The following is a 22437-nucleotide window of genomic DNA, read 5'->3' on the forward strand; positions in this document are numbered from 1 at the left end:
ATTTTTATAGACCATAGATCAGACATTCCCAACCACGGTCCTCAAGGCATACCAAAGCCCCGTACACACAGGGGGAGATATATTGCTCAGGAATATATTGCTAGCAATATATTCCTGAGCAATATATTGCCCAGTGTCTCCTTTGCATCAGCGACCAGAGATGGTCGCTGATGAAAAGGAACCTCTGCTGGGGGAGCCGCAGAGGTAATTAGCTCCTGCGACCAGCGATTACAATGGGGCAGAAAACGGGAGCGCGCACCCGGCGATTTATCGCTGGTGCGCACTCCAATCACTGGCAATATGGTCGCCTGCGACCATATTCCCAGCCATTATAGCCCCTATCGCCCCCGTGTGTACACAGCACAACAGTGCAGGTTTTAGTTATATCCAGGCTTGAACACAGGTGATTCAATTAGTACCTGAGTGATTCTGATTAAACCATCTGTGCTGAAGGCTGGATATCACTAAAACCTGCACTGTTGGTGTGCCTTGAGGACCGTGGTTGGGAATGCCTGCCATAGATATTCATTACTGTAAAGAAGCAACTTTCATGAAGAGGAAAATAAAGTTAGATTTTTTTTTTCATTTTCATCTCTTTGTCTCTCTCTTTTGAGGTGGACAAAAGGTTGACACAGAAAAAATACACATTACCCCCTTTTTTTGGGTGTCGACATGGGCACTGTGTTAGTGTACCGCTGCACTTGCCATACCCCCGATACACTATTATATTCTCCCTTTATGCCCACTGGAATAGTGAAATAAGAAGTTGGTTTAAAAAAAATAATGAAAAATTTGTGTTGAACATTGATATGTCAACATTTTGTCCATGTCGACCTATACCGATCGATATCAGATCCAAACAATGTCATACAGACAGGGGTACTTTGTCTGCAGCTGCTACCCTGTTATTACTGATTTGTTTATGCAGATTATAGGTTGTTTTACCACATTAGGCCTGATAAAACAATTGCAATGTTATATTTATATATATATATATATATATATATATATATATATTAGGTATTCATTATTTTAATGTGTGGAATATACTTGTAAAAAGAAAAGGAAGTCTCAATGTTCATTGATAGTATTGATGGTATGATGAGCAGTATGATTATGGAATAATGCAGTCTTGTTTCTTTCCACAGTCCGCATTCCCTGTGTCCCCATCCCTCGCCACAAGCCCATCCATGGCTTTTAGTCCATACCTGAGTCATGTCTCTCCAGGAATGGGGCTGGTTCCTGCAGAGCTTTTACCAAATACCCCTGTCCTGGTTTCTGGAAATCCGTCTGTTACAGTACCTGGGGGCTCTGCTGGTCAGAAACTGATGCGCACAGACAAACTGGAGGTATGTTACAGCATTCTCATGCATGGAAATTGTCTTGAAGGGCTTCTTATCCTCAGTCTGAGTCAGATTAATCATTGAAATGATTCATTACAGAACTATTTGTTCTGCGGGTGACTGTAGATCTGACCAGGAAATACATTCGTCACACTCACTCTGATGTGTTTTATTAGTATTTAGAACTTGTCGTTTTTGTTGTGCCTTGTGTCTTCTTTAGCAAAGCATTAGGAAATGTAATCATGGGTTTTAAATTGGGACCATTACACTTTAATTAAGAACACCCCACCAAGTGGGGACCCCGACAAGTCCCCAGTGTGCTGCTAGCATCTGCTTTGCTATATTGACTACTTTTGGGAAGGCACAGGGGCATTTATTTTGGTAGTTGTTTACAAGTGACGAATTATTTTAATGATACATAAATACAGATGGACCCCTCTTATTCAGCTTCAGCGCTCGCCAGAATGTCCCCACTGGTGAGCGCTGGCTAAGAGGGTCTCCATCTGACCGACGAGGAGTTGAATGATGCAGTGTAATACACGGACATGTATTTCCTGTAGCAAGTGTCATTTTATTTGTAAATTTGTTCAAATTTGGAAGATAGTATAAACATCTTTCTTATTTTCCCAACCAGTAGCGCTACCTGTATACATGTCAACATGAAAAGCGTGCACTTACATTAACTCTCTACTAGCAGCCAAAGATATGGTTCCGCACAGCTATACATAGGCTGCAGTTGTGTTGACGTCCTTTCTGAAATTTCCCTACCTGGAAACAGCATGCTTATAAATATTTATTGATTTAGCCACATATTTTAATTTAGCTATAACAGTTGAATATGTTTTGTTATATGTACTGTTTCCTATGAACTTGACTCTGCTCAGTATTATATACATTTAGGGGGGTATTCAATGTCAGGAGCATGGCTGTCGAGCAGCCGTGCCCCTGTCCCGTTCTCGCTTTGCTCGACTAGAGCTCGGCGGTCGGGATTCAATGTCCCGAGCGGCGATAGGGGGGCGTGGTCGCGAGTTGAGGGCGGAAATAGACGAGCTCCGGCCGGGAGCTCACCTATTTCCGGCTTTTCTCGGCATAACGAGCCCGACAGCTTGTGATGTCGGGCTCGTTCTGTCGAGAACCCCTGTTCAATGCTGTCGGGAAGAAAGCATTGAATAGGGCCCCGCAGCCATCTCTCCACGCCAGTTATTTGTTTTTTCGAGGTTCCCTACTTTATTTCATACAAATTGTGGCACACACACCAAGTTTTAAAACTTGTTGTGTATAAATGGTGCTCCAGGATCTCGGGATTGCCCTCTCTCCCGGGATTCCAATCCCGGCAATTTTAGGGCCAAATCCCAGGATCCTGCAGATCCTGATCCCGAGATTGGCCACCCTTCTCATGACAGTTTAGGGCTGACTGGCTGGAGCACAGAGGGGGAGATCTATCAAAAAAGACTGGAGAAGATTGCCTACTATGGGCAACACGCCATTGTCCTCTTTAAAGGTCTTGATACCTCTCCCCCAGTGTCTTGTGAACAGTCTATGCACGGGTGTAAAAGGATCCCAAAAATGCAGTAGCTCTTTTTTTTTCAATATTCTTTTTTTCCTAGCATTAACATCTAGCTAAAGCAGTAAGTACTGTAGTATGAGCATTAGTCATATCAATATAATACAGTATAATAATAAAAATAATCTAATTTGTTTCATTCTTTTAAGGTTTGCAGAGAATTTCAGCGTGGGAACTGCACCCGTGGTGAAAATGACTGCCGCTATGCGCACCCGATAGATATCGCCATGATCGACACCAACGAAAACACTGTAACAGTTTGCATGGATTACATCAAAGGCCGATGCTCTAGGGAGAAATGCAAGTACTTTCACCCCCCTGCACACCTGCAAGCCAAAATAAAGGCAGCTCAGCACCAGGTGAACCAAACAGCAGCAGCTGCTATGGTAAGGGCTTTCCCAGTCGCTCCCTCTGTTTCTGGAGCCTTAATGTCTGGGGGCTAATTAAAATGTGCTTAACCCTTGCAGGACTTGCAGCTTTAAGGTCATATTTCCCTGACAAAACCATGCTATAGGACAAACAATATATAATTCCTTTTTATGCAGAATTATGTATTTTACTATATGCATGTGTTTGTTTTTCAGTGGTAAAATGTTGTTTATTTTATTTCAGAAATGTACTGATAGTTTGCAAGATGCCCTCTTAAATAGTAACTTTTTCATACAGTCTACCTGTGTTGAACTGGCTGTTCTTGGGTCAAGTAACGCACACACCATACCATACCTCCCAACATGACCCATTCCGGGAGGGACACAATGTTCTGTTCCTGCACTTCCCTCTTAATATATGTTTACCATCTCCTGTGTTGAGATGCCTTTCTTATCTATTCAGAACAGGTGATGGTAATGCTAAATTAAGAGGGAAGTCCAGAAATAGAGCATTCTGTCCCTCCTGGAAGAGGGTCATATTGGGAGGTATGCGTGACACACAACTACCAGTGGAGCATGAATCCGATTGGATCCCTCTTCACAAACGGGACTCCTTCCAATAGTTAAGCAGCAGGGCTGCAGGATCAGATGTCATCTGATGATGATGTTCCCAAAATCAAGCTTGGAGCTTGATAAATTTAGGTCACCATACTAGCGAAGTCAGCGTGCCAGATCGGGAGTGAGAGGCAAGCGGGGGAGATATCCAGGATATCTCATGCATTATGTTTATAATGGATGGCACTGACAATTTATACAAAATTATGTGGAATGTTAATTTTCGCACGCTTTTTTTTATAAATTAAGTGATAACGAATAGACTCCATAAGAAAATCATCTCTTTTATGCTGGAAACCAGTTCTTGGTATCAATGTTCTGCAGTGATGCATAGGTTTTAGAGTTCCTTAGGCCACTGTTTTCCCTTTATGTCTAATTATTACATAGCTGTCCCGCTATACTATTTTAGAAAATTGTTTGCATGAGCCCTGAATGAGTACCTCTGCAATACACATACGCTACATTAAGAAAAGCTGCTCTAGAATGATCTTTATAGGGGCCATTTTCTTTTTCCACTTTTTTAATGAAATGGCTTCAGTCATTAAATGTCACTTAACGGACCCGTGATGTTAATTTAGAGAAGAGTGGCACCTAGAGACTGCAATATTCCCACATGGACTTCCAGATTACTTACGTTGTACATTTGAGTAATAATCATAGCCAATTTAAGCAGAGGGATGATCGTTACAGTATAATTATGATTTGATATAAAACAATAGCGCAATGAACTCACCAATTACGGTGTGCATTCACAAAAGTATGGGCCTTGTTAGTGGTGGCTGTGTGAAATTGTGCTAAGGATGCCATGCTTTGGGGTGAATATGTTAACAATGGTTATGCTGTGATTCACCTGAAATGTGTTTAGGGAATGTCATACAGTTCTGATTGGGTGTAGCTCAGTCAGACCCCAGTGTCACAGGATCATGGTTCCACTCCCTGTATACTGCTCCATTGTATAATGTATGTATGGGTTGGTGTGGCTAGATATTAACCTACAAATCAATCACTTATATGTTACTTTCTACATTCTTTTGAAACTGCAGATCTATTATTCTTGTCTTGAGCAATGGTTCTTAAACTCGGTCCTCAGACACCCCACACAGTTCACGTTTTCCAGGTCACCCGGCAGGTGCACAGGTGCACTCATTGCTGACTGACACATTTGAAAAGATCACTGGTGAAGCTAATTATTTCGCTTGTGATTCTGTGAGGAGACCTGGAAAACATGCACTGTGTGGGTTCCTCTGGACCGACCTTGAGAACATGTGGTCTAGAACCAGAACTGGCTGACTAGTACGCATCCCACCAATCTCCTAAAATGCAGGACGTTCCTTCCCAGCTTCTTAATGAAAATACGCACGCACACACACACACACACACACACACCATATCATCACTTAGAAGCAGGAGCTATATATTTAGTAAGTTTGTGTGTTAGTTCTTTTTCAAGAGTAAAACTTGTGGCAGTGAATATTTAGCTAATTAAAAACATATTTAAATATTTAAAATGTTTTTTTTTTTTTTTTAAGAATATACAGTAATGATCTTAAATTAGGGAGTGATATAGAGTTATATAGAGCTGTGGGAACTTGCGTACATTGTGTGCATTTCATGCTTCCACATTGAATTGAACTCTTTGAAAGTGAATGTGTTTTAATTGTTGTCAGCATAAAATGTTGTTTTTTGCATATCTTACAGCAGCAACCTTCTTTCATTCATATCTCTTTAGAGTCAACATTGCTGATTGTCAGATGCTTGCAAAAGCTGCCTCTTAGTTAATCTTAGTTAATCTTTCACTAAGTTTTATCAACTCCATTAACTTCTATATTCTGATAGCCACAATTGATTGAGGCATTAATGTTCACAGGAGTTTACTGAATGGTCAGAAAAGTTATAGGTGTGTAAAGCACCCCATACATTCGGTCAACTTGTTCTAAGGACAAGTAGGAACCAATTCTCCTGCGAGCCACCCGGCAGGTCCCCTGGAGGCTCACATACAATTTGGCACTTCATGTGCCATTTTTTACATGTGATAAATCGCATGCGATTTATCACATGTAAAACCGGGGAGCTGAAGTGCGGTGAGGAGCAGTGGGGTGGGTGGCATGTGCAGCGGCGGTGATCAGTGCAGCGGGTGGGCAACGGTGGCTATTAGAATTTTAAAATAATGTGTCGAATGACTGGTCAGCCTCTGATTGGCTGAGAGAGAGCCCTCTCAGCCAATCAGCGGCCTCCCTTCTGAGCGGCAATTGATTGGCTGAGAGACTGCTGATTGGCTGAGAGAGTTCTCAGCCAATCAGAGGCTGGCCAGTCATTATTTTAAAATCCTAATAGCCGCCGCTGCCTGCCCGCTGCCGGAGGTCGGACGTCACTATACATGCTGCACGTCTGACCTCCTGATCTGGTCCAAAGTGCATGGGACCGCACATTGGATCGGATCAAATGTCACACACATGTGATTTTGGGACGATTTCACCAGAGTTATCGGCCTAAAGTGCTGAAATCAGGTGAAATCGGCCCAAAATCGCATAGTGTATGGGCACCTTAAAAAGAGACATATGGATTGGAAGTAAGGCATGAGAGGAGGCAATAGGATGAGAGGAATGTGTGAGCAGAGGTAATTGAATTGGCAGTGAAATGTGAGAGAAGGTAATTAGATGACTGTGAAGCATAAGAGAAGGGAACTGGACAGCAAGGAAGCAGGAGAGGAAGCAAATGGATAGTATGAAGCATGAGATGAAGCAAACAGCTTGAGGCATGAGGGTAAGCAATTGGATAGCAGTGAAGCATAAGATGAGGCAATTGGATAAAGGGAAGCATGAGATGAGGCAATTGATTAGCAGTGAAACATGAGAGGAGGGACATGGATGAGAGTAGGGAACTGGAGGATCTTGAGTTCTAAGGATGTAATGAGGAGGGGCATTGAGCTATATAATGGAGGAATGAGGAGGGAAATAGAGATATATAAGGAGGGGCATTGAGTTACAGTATACATAGTGGAAAAGTAGGGTCATTAAGCTATATAAGGAAAAAATGAGACAGGGCATTGAGTTATATAAGGATCCAATAAGGAGGGGCAATAAGTTATATAAGCTATGAATGATGAGCTATATAAGGAGGCATACAGAGACCTGAGGAGGGTAATAAGAAACAGTATAATGTTAAAAATGACAAGTGATAGTAATATAAAAATATATTATAGAATTCCTTATTTTGGTCCTTGTTAGCCATTCTAGTTAGCCTGTCTGAGGCCTACTTGGCAGCAACATGAATTTATCATATTAAAAAGACAAGACGGCATTGCATCACATATAAGAATTCTGTGAGCAAAGGAGAAAATCCAGAACAGATGGAATGTTGTAGGTTGCTGCTCCCTTAGAGAAAGCAAAATCAAGCTTGTTTAGTTTTATTATATTGCATTAACAATAGTCACCATTCCGTGCATGTCTGGCTTTATACATATTATATAATGCATTCTTTTTTTTTTTCCTTTTCACCTCTTCACAATGTTACTACTCTTATGACATGCCTCTGCTTGCTGGTCTTTGTTGTTGTGCTTGACCCCTTTCGGCCCATTGCCATCATGTGCTCCCTGCCTGCTAATTAAGACTCAGCCAGCTGTTACATCACTGAAGCGACCCCTCAGCACCACCCTTGACCTGGTACTTGAACCTATGACCTTCTTGCTTTGCATGTAACCATCTTCAAGTGCATGGATTCCTGTTTGTGTTACCTACATGAAAGCTGTCCACCTACATTTAATGTTGTCTGTTGGTTTGAAGCCAATGTCTATGATGTATTAATCTTACGCTCACCTAAAACTCTTAGGAATTTAATGTGAAGTGAATCTGTCTCACACACACATAGGAAGCAGTCATTTTATTGGCTGCCCATTATTAGACCTTTGAGCAGAGAGAGACAAAGATCTACCGCACAGGAAGTTATTAAGTAAATCTATTGTTAGAGTCTCAAACCCCTAATTATACTACTATCTTATAATACTAATATTTACTACGGAATAGGGGGTGCTGCCACAGACTAAACAAGGCATATAAGGAGAAGTGGAAAAGGGTTTGGCAGAGACACACAAAGTACCAATTAAGAGTTAACTTTTGTTTAATTGTTTAAAAATGTACATACAGATGGAGTGCAACTTGTTATTGCAGGTCCTGATGATTCCATCCCCAATAACTAGGTCCCGCCATCAGACGGAAGGGGGCTTGCCCGCCCCGTTCTGTCTGAGCCCACCGCCACCTCCCGTCAGTACCCGTAGCCCCCCACACTCCCACCTAACCCTGCCTTTCTCCCTGAAGCGGAGACGGGCAGGGATTCCGCTCCCCGCAACCGAGAGACAGGGACACGCGTGCTTGTGAGACGCTTGCACGTTCCCGTCAGATGGCGCGCCTCTCCACCAGCTCTAGCCAGCGGAGGGGATCTGGCGAGGGCTGGTGCTGAATGAGAAACGCTCCATCTGTACATTTAGATTGTAAGGAGTATATTTATATATGTATAACAGCACTCCACAGGTTCATACAAGAAGACTCCAAACAATGGTAACAGTTAGTCAAAATGGTGACTGTTACCATTGTTTGGAGTCTTCTTGTATGAATCCGTGGAGTGCTGTTATACAACCCCTTCTGCATCTTCCCTGCCTGCAGCACCCCGGTCAGCTATCTTCTTCTAGTGCTGGAGTGCCGGTTTCCTTTTTGCCTATATATATATATATATATATATATATATATATATATATATATATATATACACAGACGACCGGAGGTCACAATAGTGACACCGGCATCCCGAAGGAGGATGCCTAAGGGTCAGGTAAGTATACTTACCCCCCCATTCCAGCTGCCTAACCCCCGCACCCCATTTCCTAAACCTAATCACCCCACACCGGAGCCTGACCCTACCCACCCTCTTTAAGCCTAACCCTAAGTACCTCCAGTAGTGCCTAAACCTCTGCCCCCAATCCCAGGCCTGGTCCTAACCCAGCATCTGCTTCATGGGGTTTGGGGGCCGGTCTTCTGAAAGCAGTCTGGATTCTGGATGCCAGCGTCAGTATACTGAACGCCGCAATCCTGACTGCATCCCATACACACAAGTACAGTACTTTAAAAGAAGACCAAAAGGGAATATAGTGGACCTGTATTTCCTTTCATTTCACATATATTTCTAATCTTTACTCATATCTGGTATTACTGTATTTTAATAAATATATCTTTCTATTTATGTGTATGTAAAATTGTAAGCAAATAAAAGATAATTTTAATTGGTATTTTGTGCACCTCAAACAGGCCCTTGTTTCAAATACTAAATCAGTTCACAGAGAACCAGTGTCATCTGTGACCTTCTACTTAAGTGATGTCCGTAGTTCTAACAGAATAAATAGGCTGTCTACTCAGTATGGTCAATGTGGGTTCAGTCAACAAAATGGCTGCCTCCATCGACTATTGTTGATCGCTACATTCTATTAGCTGTTGAGAGGATGTTGCTTTTTCATAAACTATACGAGAAAGCAAAGTCTTCTATTTTGTAGGTAAAATCCCAAACTGATTGCAACCATTTAATATATAGGTTTTCAAAAGCTGTTCCTTAGGGCTATTTCACACACTCGGGCTCCTGCCGGGCGGTGAAACCCTGCACGGCCAAATGCCGTGCGACACACAGTAGTTAATAATGGACACGATTGTGTCCATTCACACGGGACGGCCACGGCCCGGCTGCCCGGTTGCTGCCAGATCCCGCCACTGGAAGGGACGGCTGCCGGGTTGTGGCCATCCCCACCATTGAAAACTTCTGAGTGCGGCACGACTTCTTGGCCGTGCGGGGTTTCTCTGCCCCTCAGGAGCCAGAGCATGTGAAATAGCCCTTACACTGTAGCCTAGGGGGTGGCCAGCATGTAGAGCTCCATCTGCTGTGGATCCAAATGTTCCAGCATGAATCTACCACAGTTTTGCTGGTGTCCCCACACTGAGCTACATCTCCAGCATGAGGGGCTTTGTAGTGTATGTATGTATATATATATATATATATATATATATATATATATATATATATATATATATATACATATATGCACCTGCTTTATATGCTTATTATGTAAGGCTTGCTCTATCCTGACTAGATATACATAATAAACATTTAGCATACAGCATTGAGCTACAAACCAGGTTTCCCACCTTTACAAGCAATGGGCTTAGATTTGCATTGCTTTATCTCTGTCATTCCTCCTTTATGAAGTATATATTTACCTTCTGTATATGAATTGTTTCTGTGTTCTGTATCCTGGTCATGCACCAAGTAGCTACAAGTGCTTTTATGTACTGCTACTGGCAATTACGGTGCATTTTGGTTAGCTCAAATTTGTATCACTACCACTAATGACTGTGGGCCTAATTCATGTTTGTAGCAATTTTCTAGGCTTTGTGATTGCTCATATTAGCAAGTGAAGTTGAATGAATGAATAAAGATGCCCTCTGGTGCCTTATCAAACTCATTCGCAACGGTGTACACATTTGCAGCCTATATGCAAAAACAAGGAACATTGCATGGGAGTTCCCATGCAAACGCTTGTCATTCCCATGTACATGGCAGCATGACGTGGTGTGCCAGGGGCGGGCAGCTGACTTAACATGACGTCAGCCGTCCACTGACCTGTATGCGAGTCCTGGAGAAATCATTTGATTTCTCCAGCAGCGGACACATGGAAGGGGATGTGTTTTCATAAAACACCCAATCGCAGGGTTGCGAGGGTGTACGGTGGTGGGAGGCGATTTGGCAGGGTGGCGCAATAACCGCTGGGTAAGCTGTGAGCTTCACAGCTTACCGAGCAGATCAGAATGAGGGCCATTGGGTCTATGGGCAGGCCTATGGCTACACAGACCGTGCACGGCAGTAGCGACACAAGTCCCATGTTTTTGTACGTATGATCCCACAGGTGGCAGCAGATACATGCCCGGAAACAGCCAGGACACACCTGCATTTTTTGGCCCACTTCTCGTTTATTTCTCCAAACAGTCACTTCCTGTTAAGCACATTGCCATGAAATCCTTATTGCGAGCAGGATCGATGCAGAACCATGGCCCCTGCGCAGTGCGATTGCAGCACATGCAGTCTGCTGGTAATCGCTGACTTGCGCAAACATCGGCATTGTGTACAAACATGAATTATGCCTGATATTTCTTTTAGCGTAATTTGTTATATACATAAAATAAAACAATGTTGACATGTGTGCAACTTAGTGCATGGCCAATGTATCTTTTTACAGTATAACTGGTTAACAAGTATAATTGTGGGCCACAGGATATATAAAAACGTATTTGCTGTTCTCGACTAGGATTTGATGATACTTTATATTACTGTGCACTTGCACAACCGAAGATGCATTGGTAGTTAAGTCATTTTAGTTCCTATAAAAAAGATACATTGTAAAATGCATTTGACATGAACGTTGGGTTTTTTATTTTTATTTTTTGTAATGTTCTACTAAATTTGCTTCTTGCAGTTTCAAGCCTCACGCATGCAAGCTCCGGTGCATGCATGAGCAGAAGTCTCTGAATAGGGTTTTCCGCACTTCTGTGGCCCACTTTGAATTGTGCCCTTAGTCAGTGGTATTATGTTACTGGTCTCTTCATCAAATGCTTCCTGTGCTGAGGTAGAACAACTGTTGCATAATCACAGAATCAGGGCTGGTGAGGGGGGTGTGGCGCCCCGGTGCCTACGGGGGGGTACCTGCGGCGCTGTGTGATCTGGCGGCGGGGTCCCTGCAGTGATGCGCGCTATCCGGCAGCCAGGCGGCGCGGGAAGCGCTGATGGGTTTGAAAACTCGCCGCACGCTGATTGGCTGAATCTCAGCCAATCAGCATGCGGAATGTTTTCAAACCCAGCAGCGCTTCCCGTGCCGCCGCCTGGCTGCCGGATAGCGCGCATCACTGCAGGGACCCCGCCGCCAGATCACACAGTGCCACAGGTACCCGGCACGGACATCCCTGCAGCCTCCATGCGAGAGGCGAGGTGCGAAGTATCGCCCTCCAGTGGCTGGCGCCCTAGGCAAATGCCTAGATTTGCCTAGTGGTGGCGCCGGCCCTGCACAGAATATAAAGCCAGTTGCTTCTATCTGTTTTCAAGGTCAGAATAAATGTATTTATTTATTGAAAGGATCCTATTGTTCCCACTCCTATATTGCTGTGTATTTACATGGGAAAGCACAGAAGAGGTAGGAGATATAGATAGAGTATAAAATTTCTATGCAATAGCGCCGTCAGCTAACGAGCACCATCGTCCTGGTGTGTACCGGGCATAAGCCTCGGTCCTCTTCTCTAATTGACTTTCACATACAGTATAGCATTCTATGCAGAATTCCTGCTTCTTCTTTGCCCCCTGTAACCTACAGTAGATGTAGTTTCTCTGATTATTACGGTTTATTTGGGATCTTTAAAAAAAACCTGAAACAGTGCACTTTCTACAAATAACTCTATGGAACTAATTTTTCTTAAATCATATGTTTGTTAGTATAAACACAAATTTCAGTGGTTTGTGTGTCTTATGGTGGGTATACACTAGATGACTCACTTGGCCGTCGATATATTTAACTATATCGGCGGTGCTGCTGGAGAATTATATGGAGCGTACACACTTACCGATTTCGGCCAGTGACATCACCCGCCCCCCACTCCATACATGCAGGCTTTGACGATATTGTCAGATTGAGCTGCATGTACAGACAACAGGGTGGGTCGCTATCGATGCTAGGGAGCATGCATTGTTAACAATATTGAGCATACACGTTGACCGATGTTGATGCATCATTAACGATATCTGTATCGTGCATATGGTTAAATATATATCACCCAGTGTCTACCCACTATTGAGTTGTGTGACTGAGCCCAAGGTCAGGAGGCTATTAGTGTGTCTTTTATTCTTTGTTATCAAGCAATGTTGCCTGCATTCAAGAGGTTGATGTAGGTCTCTCCATTTACCTCTATGCTTTATCTTGTGTTGCACTGAATGGAGTGAAAAGCTTTGTCAACCACAGCTATGCAGTGTCCATGAATGTACGTAAATATATGAGTGGATATGCTAGCAATGGATTCATTGGTTTCCACTGTCGCAGCCACTTATGGGCATTGTAGTAGCTTTAAAAATGCCACCTATTGCATGCGGTTTAGCATCAATGAGAATGAGGTCTAAAGAAGTTCTTACCTAGTGTTCATTCTAGCACCCGCTATATTTTAAAACCCATGCAGTTCCTCTTCCCTGCCTGGGGTGTCGCAGTCTGCTGTAGAGGTTCTATCACAGTATGGTCTGTATATCAGCACTGATATGCAAACCAGATCTGTGCTAGAAACACTACAGCAGACAGCGACACCATAGGTAGGGAAGAGGAACTGCATGGGTTGTCAAATATGGCGGGTGCTGGAATGAACACTATTACCCCACTAATTGTTATTAATATAGAGCCTAGTTCAGGGTGGATTGCTAATTAGGGAAAAAGCCACCGCCAAGAAAGAAAGAATGAATGCCCATTGGGTAACTGCATAATTGCTATTTGCGATGATTTGTAGATCCACTAGCAACACCAAACCATAGAACCGTTTTCTCCACCTGCTATAGTCTAGGACTTCCACTAAGCTGCTAAATGATCAAGCTGGAAGTGGTCATCACTGATGTCAGAGACCCACACCCGCATTTTCACAAACACAACCAGAAAACACAATGCGTGAAATTTTTTTAAAGCAGCAATCAGTTACACTGCAAAAACCTGTTTTTGCAGTGTAAACAATTGCCACTTTAATTTCTTACCAAATCTCTCACTTTTCGAAACTCTCATCCTATTAACTTTCCCCCAATATTTCCGCCCCTAAGCGCTGGCTTCCTGTCAATCAAACTGCCCCTGCTCCACGACTGCTATGCATACAAACAGATATTTATTTGCAATGTGAATGCTGTACTTGCGCAGTCTTTTGATTGACCGAATTGCAATTTCTCTAATTAGCGATCATGCTGAATTAGGCCAATTATCCCTTATTTATAAAGTGCTAAAATATTATTCAGTGCTGTACATAGAGGAAATCCTATTTAAAACAAATTCTATATATTAAACTATTCAATTATATAGTAATAATCATTAAATGTGTAATGAAATGAAACGGAAGGTAAACAAGACCCTACCCGAATGAGCTTACAGTGTAGGAGGTGTGAGGAACACTTCACATAAGACGACTGAATAACAACTCCAGCTGCTATTGGGGAGAATGCTTGTCTACTATAAGGCAGCAGCAGCTTTAGCCACCAATAGTAAAGCAGCTAAAGACTAGCAGAGTTTCTATGCAGGTACAATCAATGGCATACAGATGTAATGATGAGAAACAGTGAAATATGGAGACATGAACTAATGATTGCAAACATCTTAAGCTGCTATGAACATTGTGGTCATGTGCCAGCTATGAGTGAATGGTAGGTTTGATTTGTCATCACTACTGGACAGTATTTAATGAGAAAAATTCTCCGTGCATGGCGAGAGATTTTTTCTCTCGCCATGCACTCGCCCTGTTCCGGAGGGCTCGCTGCCACTCCTGCTCCCACTATTCAATGTGGTTAAGACTCGCTGCCACTTGCGGCGAGTCTTAACCCCTGCAGCGGACGAGCGTCTACGGCAGGGAGCTGGCAGGGAGCTGGGGGACGGTGGCAGCCAGGGAGATTAAAGTCTCCCTGGCTGCCCCAGAACATATGTGGAGGGGAGGAGGGCTCCCTGGGACCCAGGCAGCACAAACTGCCCCCCCTATAGCCAGCGGGGGACCCAGTATTCACTGCACCCGATCGTGCATATGTAATGATCGGGTGCAGTGAATATATGAATATCTAATGAGCGTCTCGAGAGCTGCGGCCCCCTGCTGGCTGCTCTGTGTAAAAAAAAAATTAATTTTTTTTTTATTAAATATATATTCATGTGCTATAAGCACATGAATAAAAATAACATGCTCCTTCACAGAAAAAAATCCTGATTTTTTTACACCAAAATTAAAAAAAAACCCTTTTAGTTTAAAAGTTCACATTCCAGTTCTCCATGAAAAGATGGAGAATTGCTACACGGAGAGACACGGCGAAAATCACTTAAAAAGACGGCGAAAATATCACATTGAATAGGGTGGTTCACTTTTGGAGAGCAAAATGCTCCTTCCAACGCGAAAATAGCACAAACTCGCCATAAAACACTGCGAATTTTTCTCATTGAATACTGCCCTCTGACTGGACACTTGATCACTACGTTCACATAGGTTGTGGCTGCTGCTGCTGAAAAGACTGTAGAATTATCCAAAGGAGGAACAGAGGTGGCTACGGCAATGTCACAGTCTATGCTGATGTGCGTGTCTCTCCTCCCAGCCGCCTCCACTGTGAATGCGCAAGATCTTGCAAACCTTGTGAGATCTCCCATCTACACCAGTGGCTGTGTAGGTAGAAACGACACCTGCAGCTATTAAAATCGATAGACTAGATCCGCTAAAATAGTTTTGTGGCAATAAGGGTATAGAAGCACCCAAGCAAAAATAATAAATATTTTCTACCAGCAATGTCCCGCTAGGCTCCTACAGGACCTAATCCTAAACTGACATGATCCTAAGTGTACCCCATACCAGTGTACAATACAGACATACGGATACGGGATGTGGTTAGCATTCCGGCGGTCAGGATGCCGGCATTCAATATACCGACGCCAGCATCCTGACTGCCATCAGAACGCTGCCATCAGAATTACAAAAAGGATCAGGATGCTATCACCGGAATACCGGCAGCCACCATCCTGATCTGTGAGTATGCCAGGGTAGGCTAGCTTGTGGCAAGGAAAGTGAGGGTTAGGTATAGGCTGCGAGTGGTTACGTTACGTGGCAGGGGGGTTTAGGTATAGGTGGTGGGTTATGGGTGTTAGGTTTAGGCACCAGCAGGGAGAGTTAGGATCCGGCTGCCGGGAGGGTGGGTTAGGTTTAGGCTGCTGCAAGGGAGGGTTATAGTGAGGGGGTAGAGAGTTACCTTAGTACCGTTGACCCTGTCAGAATGCCCCCACACCCCGAGGATGCAGCCTATCACGTCACTAGATGCTAATGCCACCAGTGAACTTATTTACTAGTGAATTGCTAGGCTGAATTCGCAATATTCCTTGTACAGTTAGTGAGTACTTTGTAATGAATTGCATAGAATTTATATATAATTCTTCCACAAGCTTATTTTAGTTTGGAGAATCTTTTCTTTGGATAATGTATTTCTACTCACGTGTGACATACATTGATTATATAAGGGAACAATCATTCCATATAAAGAAAAGACTTAGATAATATTACAATACTTGCCATATCCTGTTGCCCACAAATGCTTGTTGTTGTTTTTAAACAATCTATCGTTTTCTATAATGTCTAATCTGCTTTCCACGTGTGTCCCCGTTGTGCCCTGTTCCTCAGACATTGTGTGATTTCTGTGTCAATTCCATGACTTAATTTTTTTCCTGTCTTTGACCAATGATAGTGTCAGGTGATTTTGTGAATCAGCCAATGCATACTGCATGCAGGATGTGTCTCTTTCTGATTCTTAGTTTATTGCAACTAATTCCTTCCTCATTCACAGGCACTGCAGCCTGGAGCACTTCAACCTTTACCAAAGAGGCCAGCACTTGAAAAAAGCAACGGGGCCACCACGGTGTTTAACCCCAGTGTTTTCCACTACCAACAGGCTCTAGCAAATATGCAGTTACAGCAACCTGCATTTATCCCGACAAGTAAGAGACATTTCATGAGAAATCCTAAACATCATGCTTAGGTAACCTGCGTCCTGTCTGAGTATGGCAGGGCATGCCAGGAGTAGAATGTACTTAACCTTGGAGAGCGATAAAGTGAACAGAAATACAGTACCAACCAATCAGCTTCTAATGCCCCTTTCAAACATATGCCCCTGTCGATACACACCTCTGACCTGGTTTTTTTAACACATGGGTAACCGGGTCCTAGCTTGGAGAACCTATTTCTCACTATGATGCACCACCTGGGTTTTTCCTGGGACAACCCCTTTCGCACATAAGCTGTCTCTGCACTGGCATTTAAAGGGGATTTTTTTTTTTGTTCACAAAAATGAGGCCATCTGTAACAACCTCAGGCAGCCCAAACAGCTCCTTCTTAGCATACCATGGGCCTGTGCATCACTCACGAACAAGTTAGGCCACTGCCCCAAGTTGCAAATCAAAAGAATGAGCCTGGTCAATTGCAGGGTTGCAGACCCAGTGCTGTCATCCCAGTTCTCAAACTTTCGGGCATCATCAGTATCCGGGTCAACTCTGCATGCCCCAGCACATTCTCAAGCTTTTGGCTACATTTGAAAGGGTTATATTCAAGGGCGTACCTACTATAGCTGCAGGGGGAGCAGCTGCTATGGGGCCCACAGCTGAGAGGGGCCCACCTTACCTGTTAAAGTAACATGTGCTAGATACAATTTTCACCATTGGAAGGTACATAGGGGCCTTCATAAACATTTGCTATGTGGCCTACAAATGTCTAGTTACACCTTTTGGTATATTCTTCAAACACCGAAGTTAGGAGATGACTGATACTTCCTCTCTCCGCTTCATCTCTCTCCAAGATTTGATACATATGCCCAAATGTCCCCAACAGTTGGAGAATCACAGGGTGCCAAAAACCATTTTATCTAGCCTGATTCATGGAAAAACATTGATAAAATAAACACTAATTGGGATTGCAGTAGGATTAATCATACATTTTAATAAGAATATGTTGACCTTTCTTCTACTCCTAGCATTGAGTTTGGATACTGATGATTTTGTACATTTGGGTGATGCGATGCAACTTAAAGAGATTACAAGGATTTCTGGCACATCTTTCTGTCAGTGTGACCACTATTTTAAATTCTTCTTCTTCTTCTTCGTCTTATTATTATTATTATTAATATTATTATTAATAATAACAGTTTATTATATAGCTCAGCATATTCCATTACACTTTACAACTGGAAACAACAGTATTAGAACAACAGACAGGCATAGAGATAGGAAGGCCCTCCTTGCAAGCTTACGATCTATAGGAAAATAAGCATTGATACACAAGGACCTTTATGGCATAAAGGTCCAGCCATATTGCAAAGGGTCTTGGTGGGCTGTATGATATGACGTGGTGGCCTGCTGTCAAGAGGATCTGAGAGTGAAGATAGAGAAAATAAGTGAGATATGTGCGGACTGTACAGTTGGAACATAAAATTAAATATTTTCTAAGAATTGAGCAAAAACACAGAACAGTAAATTTTGACTAACAACTGGGTCTGAGGTACAAGCCTAAATGGGGCTACGCATGTAGTGATTTACTGAGCATTCTGAGCGATGCTCAGAACGCTCAGCACACAGCGATCTGTCAGCGCTGTGTGCTGAGCGATCTGTCAGGGCCAGTGTTCTCCAGTGAGAATACTGGCCCTGACCTGTGACTAAGTAGATTGTCTGCTCATAATTATTGGTCCGCAAAATGGCGTGTGTTGGAAACAGGTCTAGAAATGCTGCAGCAACACGTTCTAACAATAAGCTCCATGGAGCCGTGGTCCTCAGAAATATTATGGACCAAAGGAGCCTTAACCTCCAATAACATTGTTCAGTTGTCGAAGTGAAATACGCTAGCTTGAAAGTGCGTCTGCTGTATAGACTTAAACCAGTGCTGTTTGAGCATGCAGTATCGCATGCTCAATAATGCTCAAGTAATAACGATTACTACATATATTGACATTAGAAGTGAAGTAGATAGCAACAAGCTAAAAAAATGTACATCCCTGATGGATACTCTCATTGTGTTTGGATCATAGTCTGATCAGTGAGTAGTCCAGATAGAATGGTCAGAGTGACCAGATTTGCTGATATGTGGACACCTACAGTCTATGCGTGTTTATGTAACTGACCATCACACCACTGGTACGAGATAACAAATAATAGCTTTCTGCATCATCCTGTTTGCTGCACGGAAATTACTTGCTCCACATTGTTGGCCAGAAATTAGATGCCCAAATCCTTATACAGTGCCTTGCAAAAGTATTCACCCCCTTTGACTTTTTACCTATTTTGTTACAACCTGTATTTTAAATATTTTTTAACTTGGAATTTATGTATTGTCAACGTTGGTGAAGTAAAATGAGAAAAAAAAAAAAAAATATATATATATATATATATATATATATATATATATATATTCAAAATAAAAATTACCCTTTTCTATGAAGTTCCTCAAAAGTTCTGGTACAACCAATTACCTTCAGAAGTCACTTTATTAGTGAAATAAAGTCCATCTGTGTGCCATCTAAGGGGGATATTCAATCCCTGCCACTATTCTGCCTCTTCAATGGTGTCTTTCCCAACAGCATTGAAGAGGCAGATCGATAGAATGGGCCCAACAGTTAGGCCTATTTTCCCGAGAACGGCCGTTGATAGTCATGATCATGGTTGTATCTCGACAATTCACAGCTGTTTATGGGGACACGCCCCCTTTTCGCAGATCAGCCGGTGGGGCATTGATCTGTCAATATAAACACAGCTTTTCTGAAAGGCCCCAGAGGCTGCAGCATCACTAAGCAAGAGGCATCACACAAAGAGGACCAAGGAGCTCTCCAAACAAGTCAGGGACAAAAGTGTTGAGAAGTACAAGTCAGGGTTGGGTTATAAAAAAATATTAATCTCCATAGTTGTAGGCATGTTCTGTAAACAAAATGATGCATACCTTTAAACAATGCGTTTTAATTCCAGGTCGTGAGGCCATAAAACATGAAACAATGCCAAGGGGGGCGAATACTTTTGCAAGGCACTGTAGCATTCTGTCTTGAATTGCAGCATATACATTTATTACTGTGTATCTGCACAATGTACAGAAAGTTATGCTTAAATCATGCTTGCTATTTGTCACACAAATATTACTTCATTTATGTAACTACTATAGAACTTTTTCCCAGCTGTCCTGATTAAGAAATATCTAAGAACCCTCTTCATGGTGTCGTTGGCAGCATTGCATTTTTCTTCCTAGATTTGTGATTGGGTGCACCCACTGACAGCCAGATGTGGCAGCCAATTGAATTACAATGTCAACAGAAATAGTGTAAACGGCCCCTGGAATATGACTGTCAATGAAGCTTAAAATCAGAGTGACCTGTAGCGGGGCAGAGTGTTATGCTTTATATCTTATAATAGGAGCCCACTGCTGCAGTCATTAGAGTGTCTCAGGTGGCTGTTATCAACAAGGGATCTGGAGGATTCACTCATAGCTTCCACACTAGCTGAGGCTGTTCTTGGAGGGTAATGAGACTTGGCTACTCCCTCTTACTTAGTACATTTTCAGCTGAACCCAATGAAAAATGGGGCAGTTGGTCAGTGTCCACTGGTGGTCCTGGGGTGCAGCAAAGATGGGAGGATTGGGTCCAAGCTGTGGAGAGAGAAATGGGGAGCTGAGAATGAAGAGGGGAGCAAAGCCCAGTATAACTAGCCACATAATGTAGGGGTCGGTTCTAGGTATAAGGGGGATGGAGGGCCCAGGAGGCTGGCGGAGATAGGCTGTGGGGAAGAACAGCAGGAAAAGGGTCATCTCTGTCCATAGAATACAGACACACTGTCTAGATCAGGGGTGGGCAATAAGCAGCCCTCCAGCTGTTGATGAACTACACATCCCAGCGTGCTCTGCATTCGTTTCAGCATGGGATCTGTAGTTCATCAAAGCTGGAGGTTCACTTATTGCCCACCCCTGGTCTAGATGGTACCCCTGCAACCCAATACATTGACTGGCTCATCTCAAATGTTTCTGATTGGTTTTCAAAACCTATGCCTTTAATAAAGACCTTACTTTGATAAACACTTGCTCTGTGTGAGTAGACTCTATTGAGAAAGCCACAAATAGGCATGTAATTGACGGGGGGGGGGGGGTAAATTTTAATAGGATCCAAGTTGCTAGAGGTGCAAGACTTTGGGTGAGATTGGCCATATTTTTAAATCAGCAATCACTTGCAAAGCAAAATCAGGTCTATTGTATAAATGATTGCCGCTTTAAAAATACAAACATTCTCGCCCGTTGTCCCACACGTCCGACAACATTTGTCCCCAGGTCTAACATTTCTTGTATCAAGTGTTGGGTGTAACATTTTCACGATTAGTCAATAATTGGAACATAGAGAGTGAAACGATGATTAAAGGTTATTTGATTTTCATTTTCAAGACCTCAAAATAAACACGATATTTTATCGTCCTGGAGAACAGATGGCATGTTTATTTTTAAGAGCCTGATTCAATAGTGATCGGTCCCCATGTTATTTACGCTGGGGGCCGATGGTGTGGCTCTGCACATAGGCGTATTTATGCATGTGCAGGGCCAATGTATGATTGCCTTAGGTGACTATCACAGTCACCAAGGCGTTCCTATGGGCAGGGTAGGGATGAGAGCAAGCAGGGTCGTCTGGAAAGGAACACAGGTGGGCCAATGTCTGCCGGGAACGGGCGACTGACATCACAGAATAGTGTAATGCCTACTAAGATATTAGTAGGCATTAGACCAGTGGTCAGGGAACTCGGTCCTCATTACCCCACACAGTGCATGTTTAGCTGGTAACCCAGCAGGTGCACAGGTGCACTAATTACTCACAGACACATTTTATAAGGTCCGCTGGTGGAGTTCAATGTTTGACTTGTGATTCTGTGAGGAGACCTGCAAAACAAGCACTGCGTGGGGTAATGAGGACCGAGTTCCATGACCACTGCATTAGACTATTCAATCTGTATAGAAAATTGTCACCTTAGGGTAGTTGTACTGTTGTTTTCATTAGATGTCAGGTAGGAACACACATCATATATATGTGCTTATAATTGTATTTGTTTGAAATGTTTCCGTTTCCTTAATTATAATTCGCTTTTCCTTTTTTTCTCTTTTTTTTTGTTTCTTTTTGATAACGCTGTCTTGCTTTGCACTGTGATTGCATGCTGCTCCTGGTATAACCTTCATGGTGATGTCACATGGCTTGCTGCTGTGATACCTACCACGCTCCTCCAACCCAACATGTGTTGCTCTGGTTACCATTAACCCGCCACCCTCCTGTATGTCGCTTCCATGGTTCCCTCCTGAAAGTACCCATGATGCACGGTGCTACGCCCACCACTGTGTCCGCAGCAACAACACCTGCCACCAGCGTGCCCTTCGCTGCAACAGCTACAGCCAATCAGGTTTGGCCCTTTAAATAGCTTTATTTCACATTTAGAATCCTGGGATATTGTTCTAATAGCGCATTTTCTATACGTCATGTAAGTGGATGATGAGTAAAATGTGGTTGTTTTCCGATGTTGTATATGAATTGGACGTATTCAGTGTAGTTATAGTAGTATATCGAGCACACACTACTCCATTATCCATCTTGTGATTAAAAATGGAAAATATGTAAAGCCACCATTGTCATAAGGTGGATCTAGTTTATGGTTAAGTAATAGTAACAGTTTAACTGTCTACAGTATATTAGTGATAAATCAATTTACTACGAGATTGCATTA

General features: G+C 42.9%; 1 protein-coding gene across 5 annotated transcripts in view; it reads left to right on the top strand.

Annotated features, from left to right (window-relative positions):
• The first annotated feature begins 1109 nt into the window (after window positions 1–1109).
• LOC146035860 (muscleblind-like protein 2) overlaps window positions 1110–22437 on the top strand; it is a 42301-nt gene continuing 20973 nt past the window's right edge. For 2 of the 5 annotated variants that reach the window (XM_083159543.1, XM_083159547.1), the window contains exons 1-5: window positions 1110–1349; window positions 3057–3293; window positions 7499–7552; window positions 16509–16659; window positions 22022–22116. In XM_083159543.1, the coding sequence (XP_083015669.1) occupies window positions 1125–1349; window positions 3057–3293; window positions 7499–7552; window positions 16509–16659; window positions 22022–22116 (762 nt within the window). In that variant the 5' untranslated portion in view covers window positions 1110–1124. The remainder of the gene's footprint in view (window positions 1350–3056; window positions 3294–7498; window positions 7553–16508; window positions 16660–22021; window positions 22117–22437) is intronic. The other 3 variants (XM_083159545.1, XM_083159546.1, XM_083159544.1) reach the window with 2 other exon arrangements.

This window comes from Crinia signifera, chromosome 9, assembly GCF_055691185.1.
Source record: "Crinia signifera chromosome 9, ASM5569118v1, whole genome shotgun sequence".
Lineage (NCBI taxonomy): Eukaryota > Metazoa > Chordata > Amphibia > Anura > Myobatrachidae > Crinia > Crinia signifera.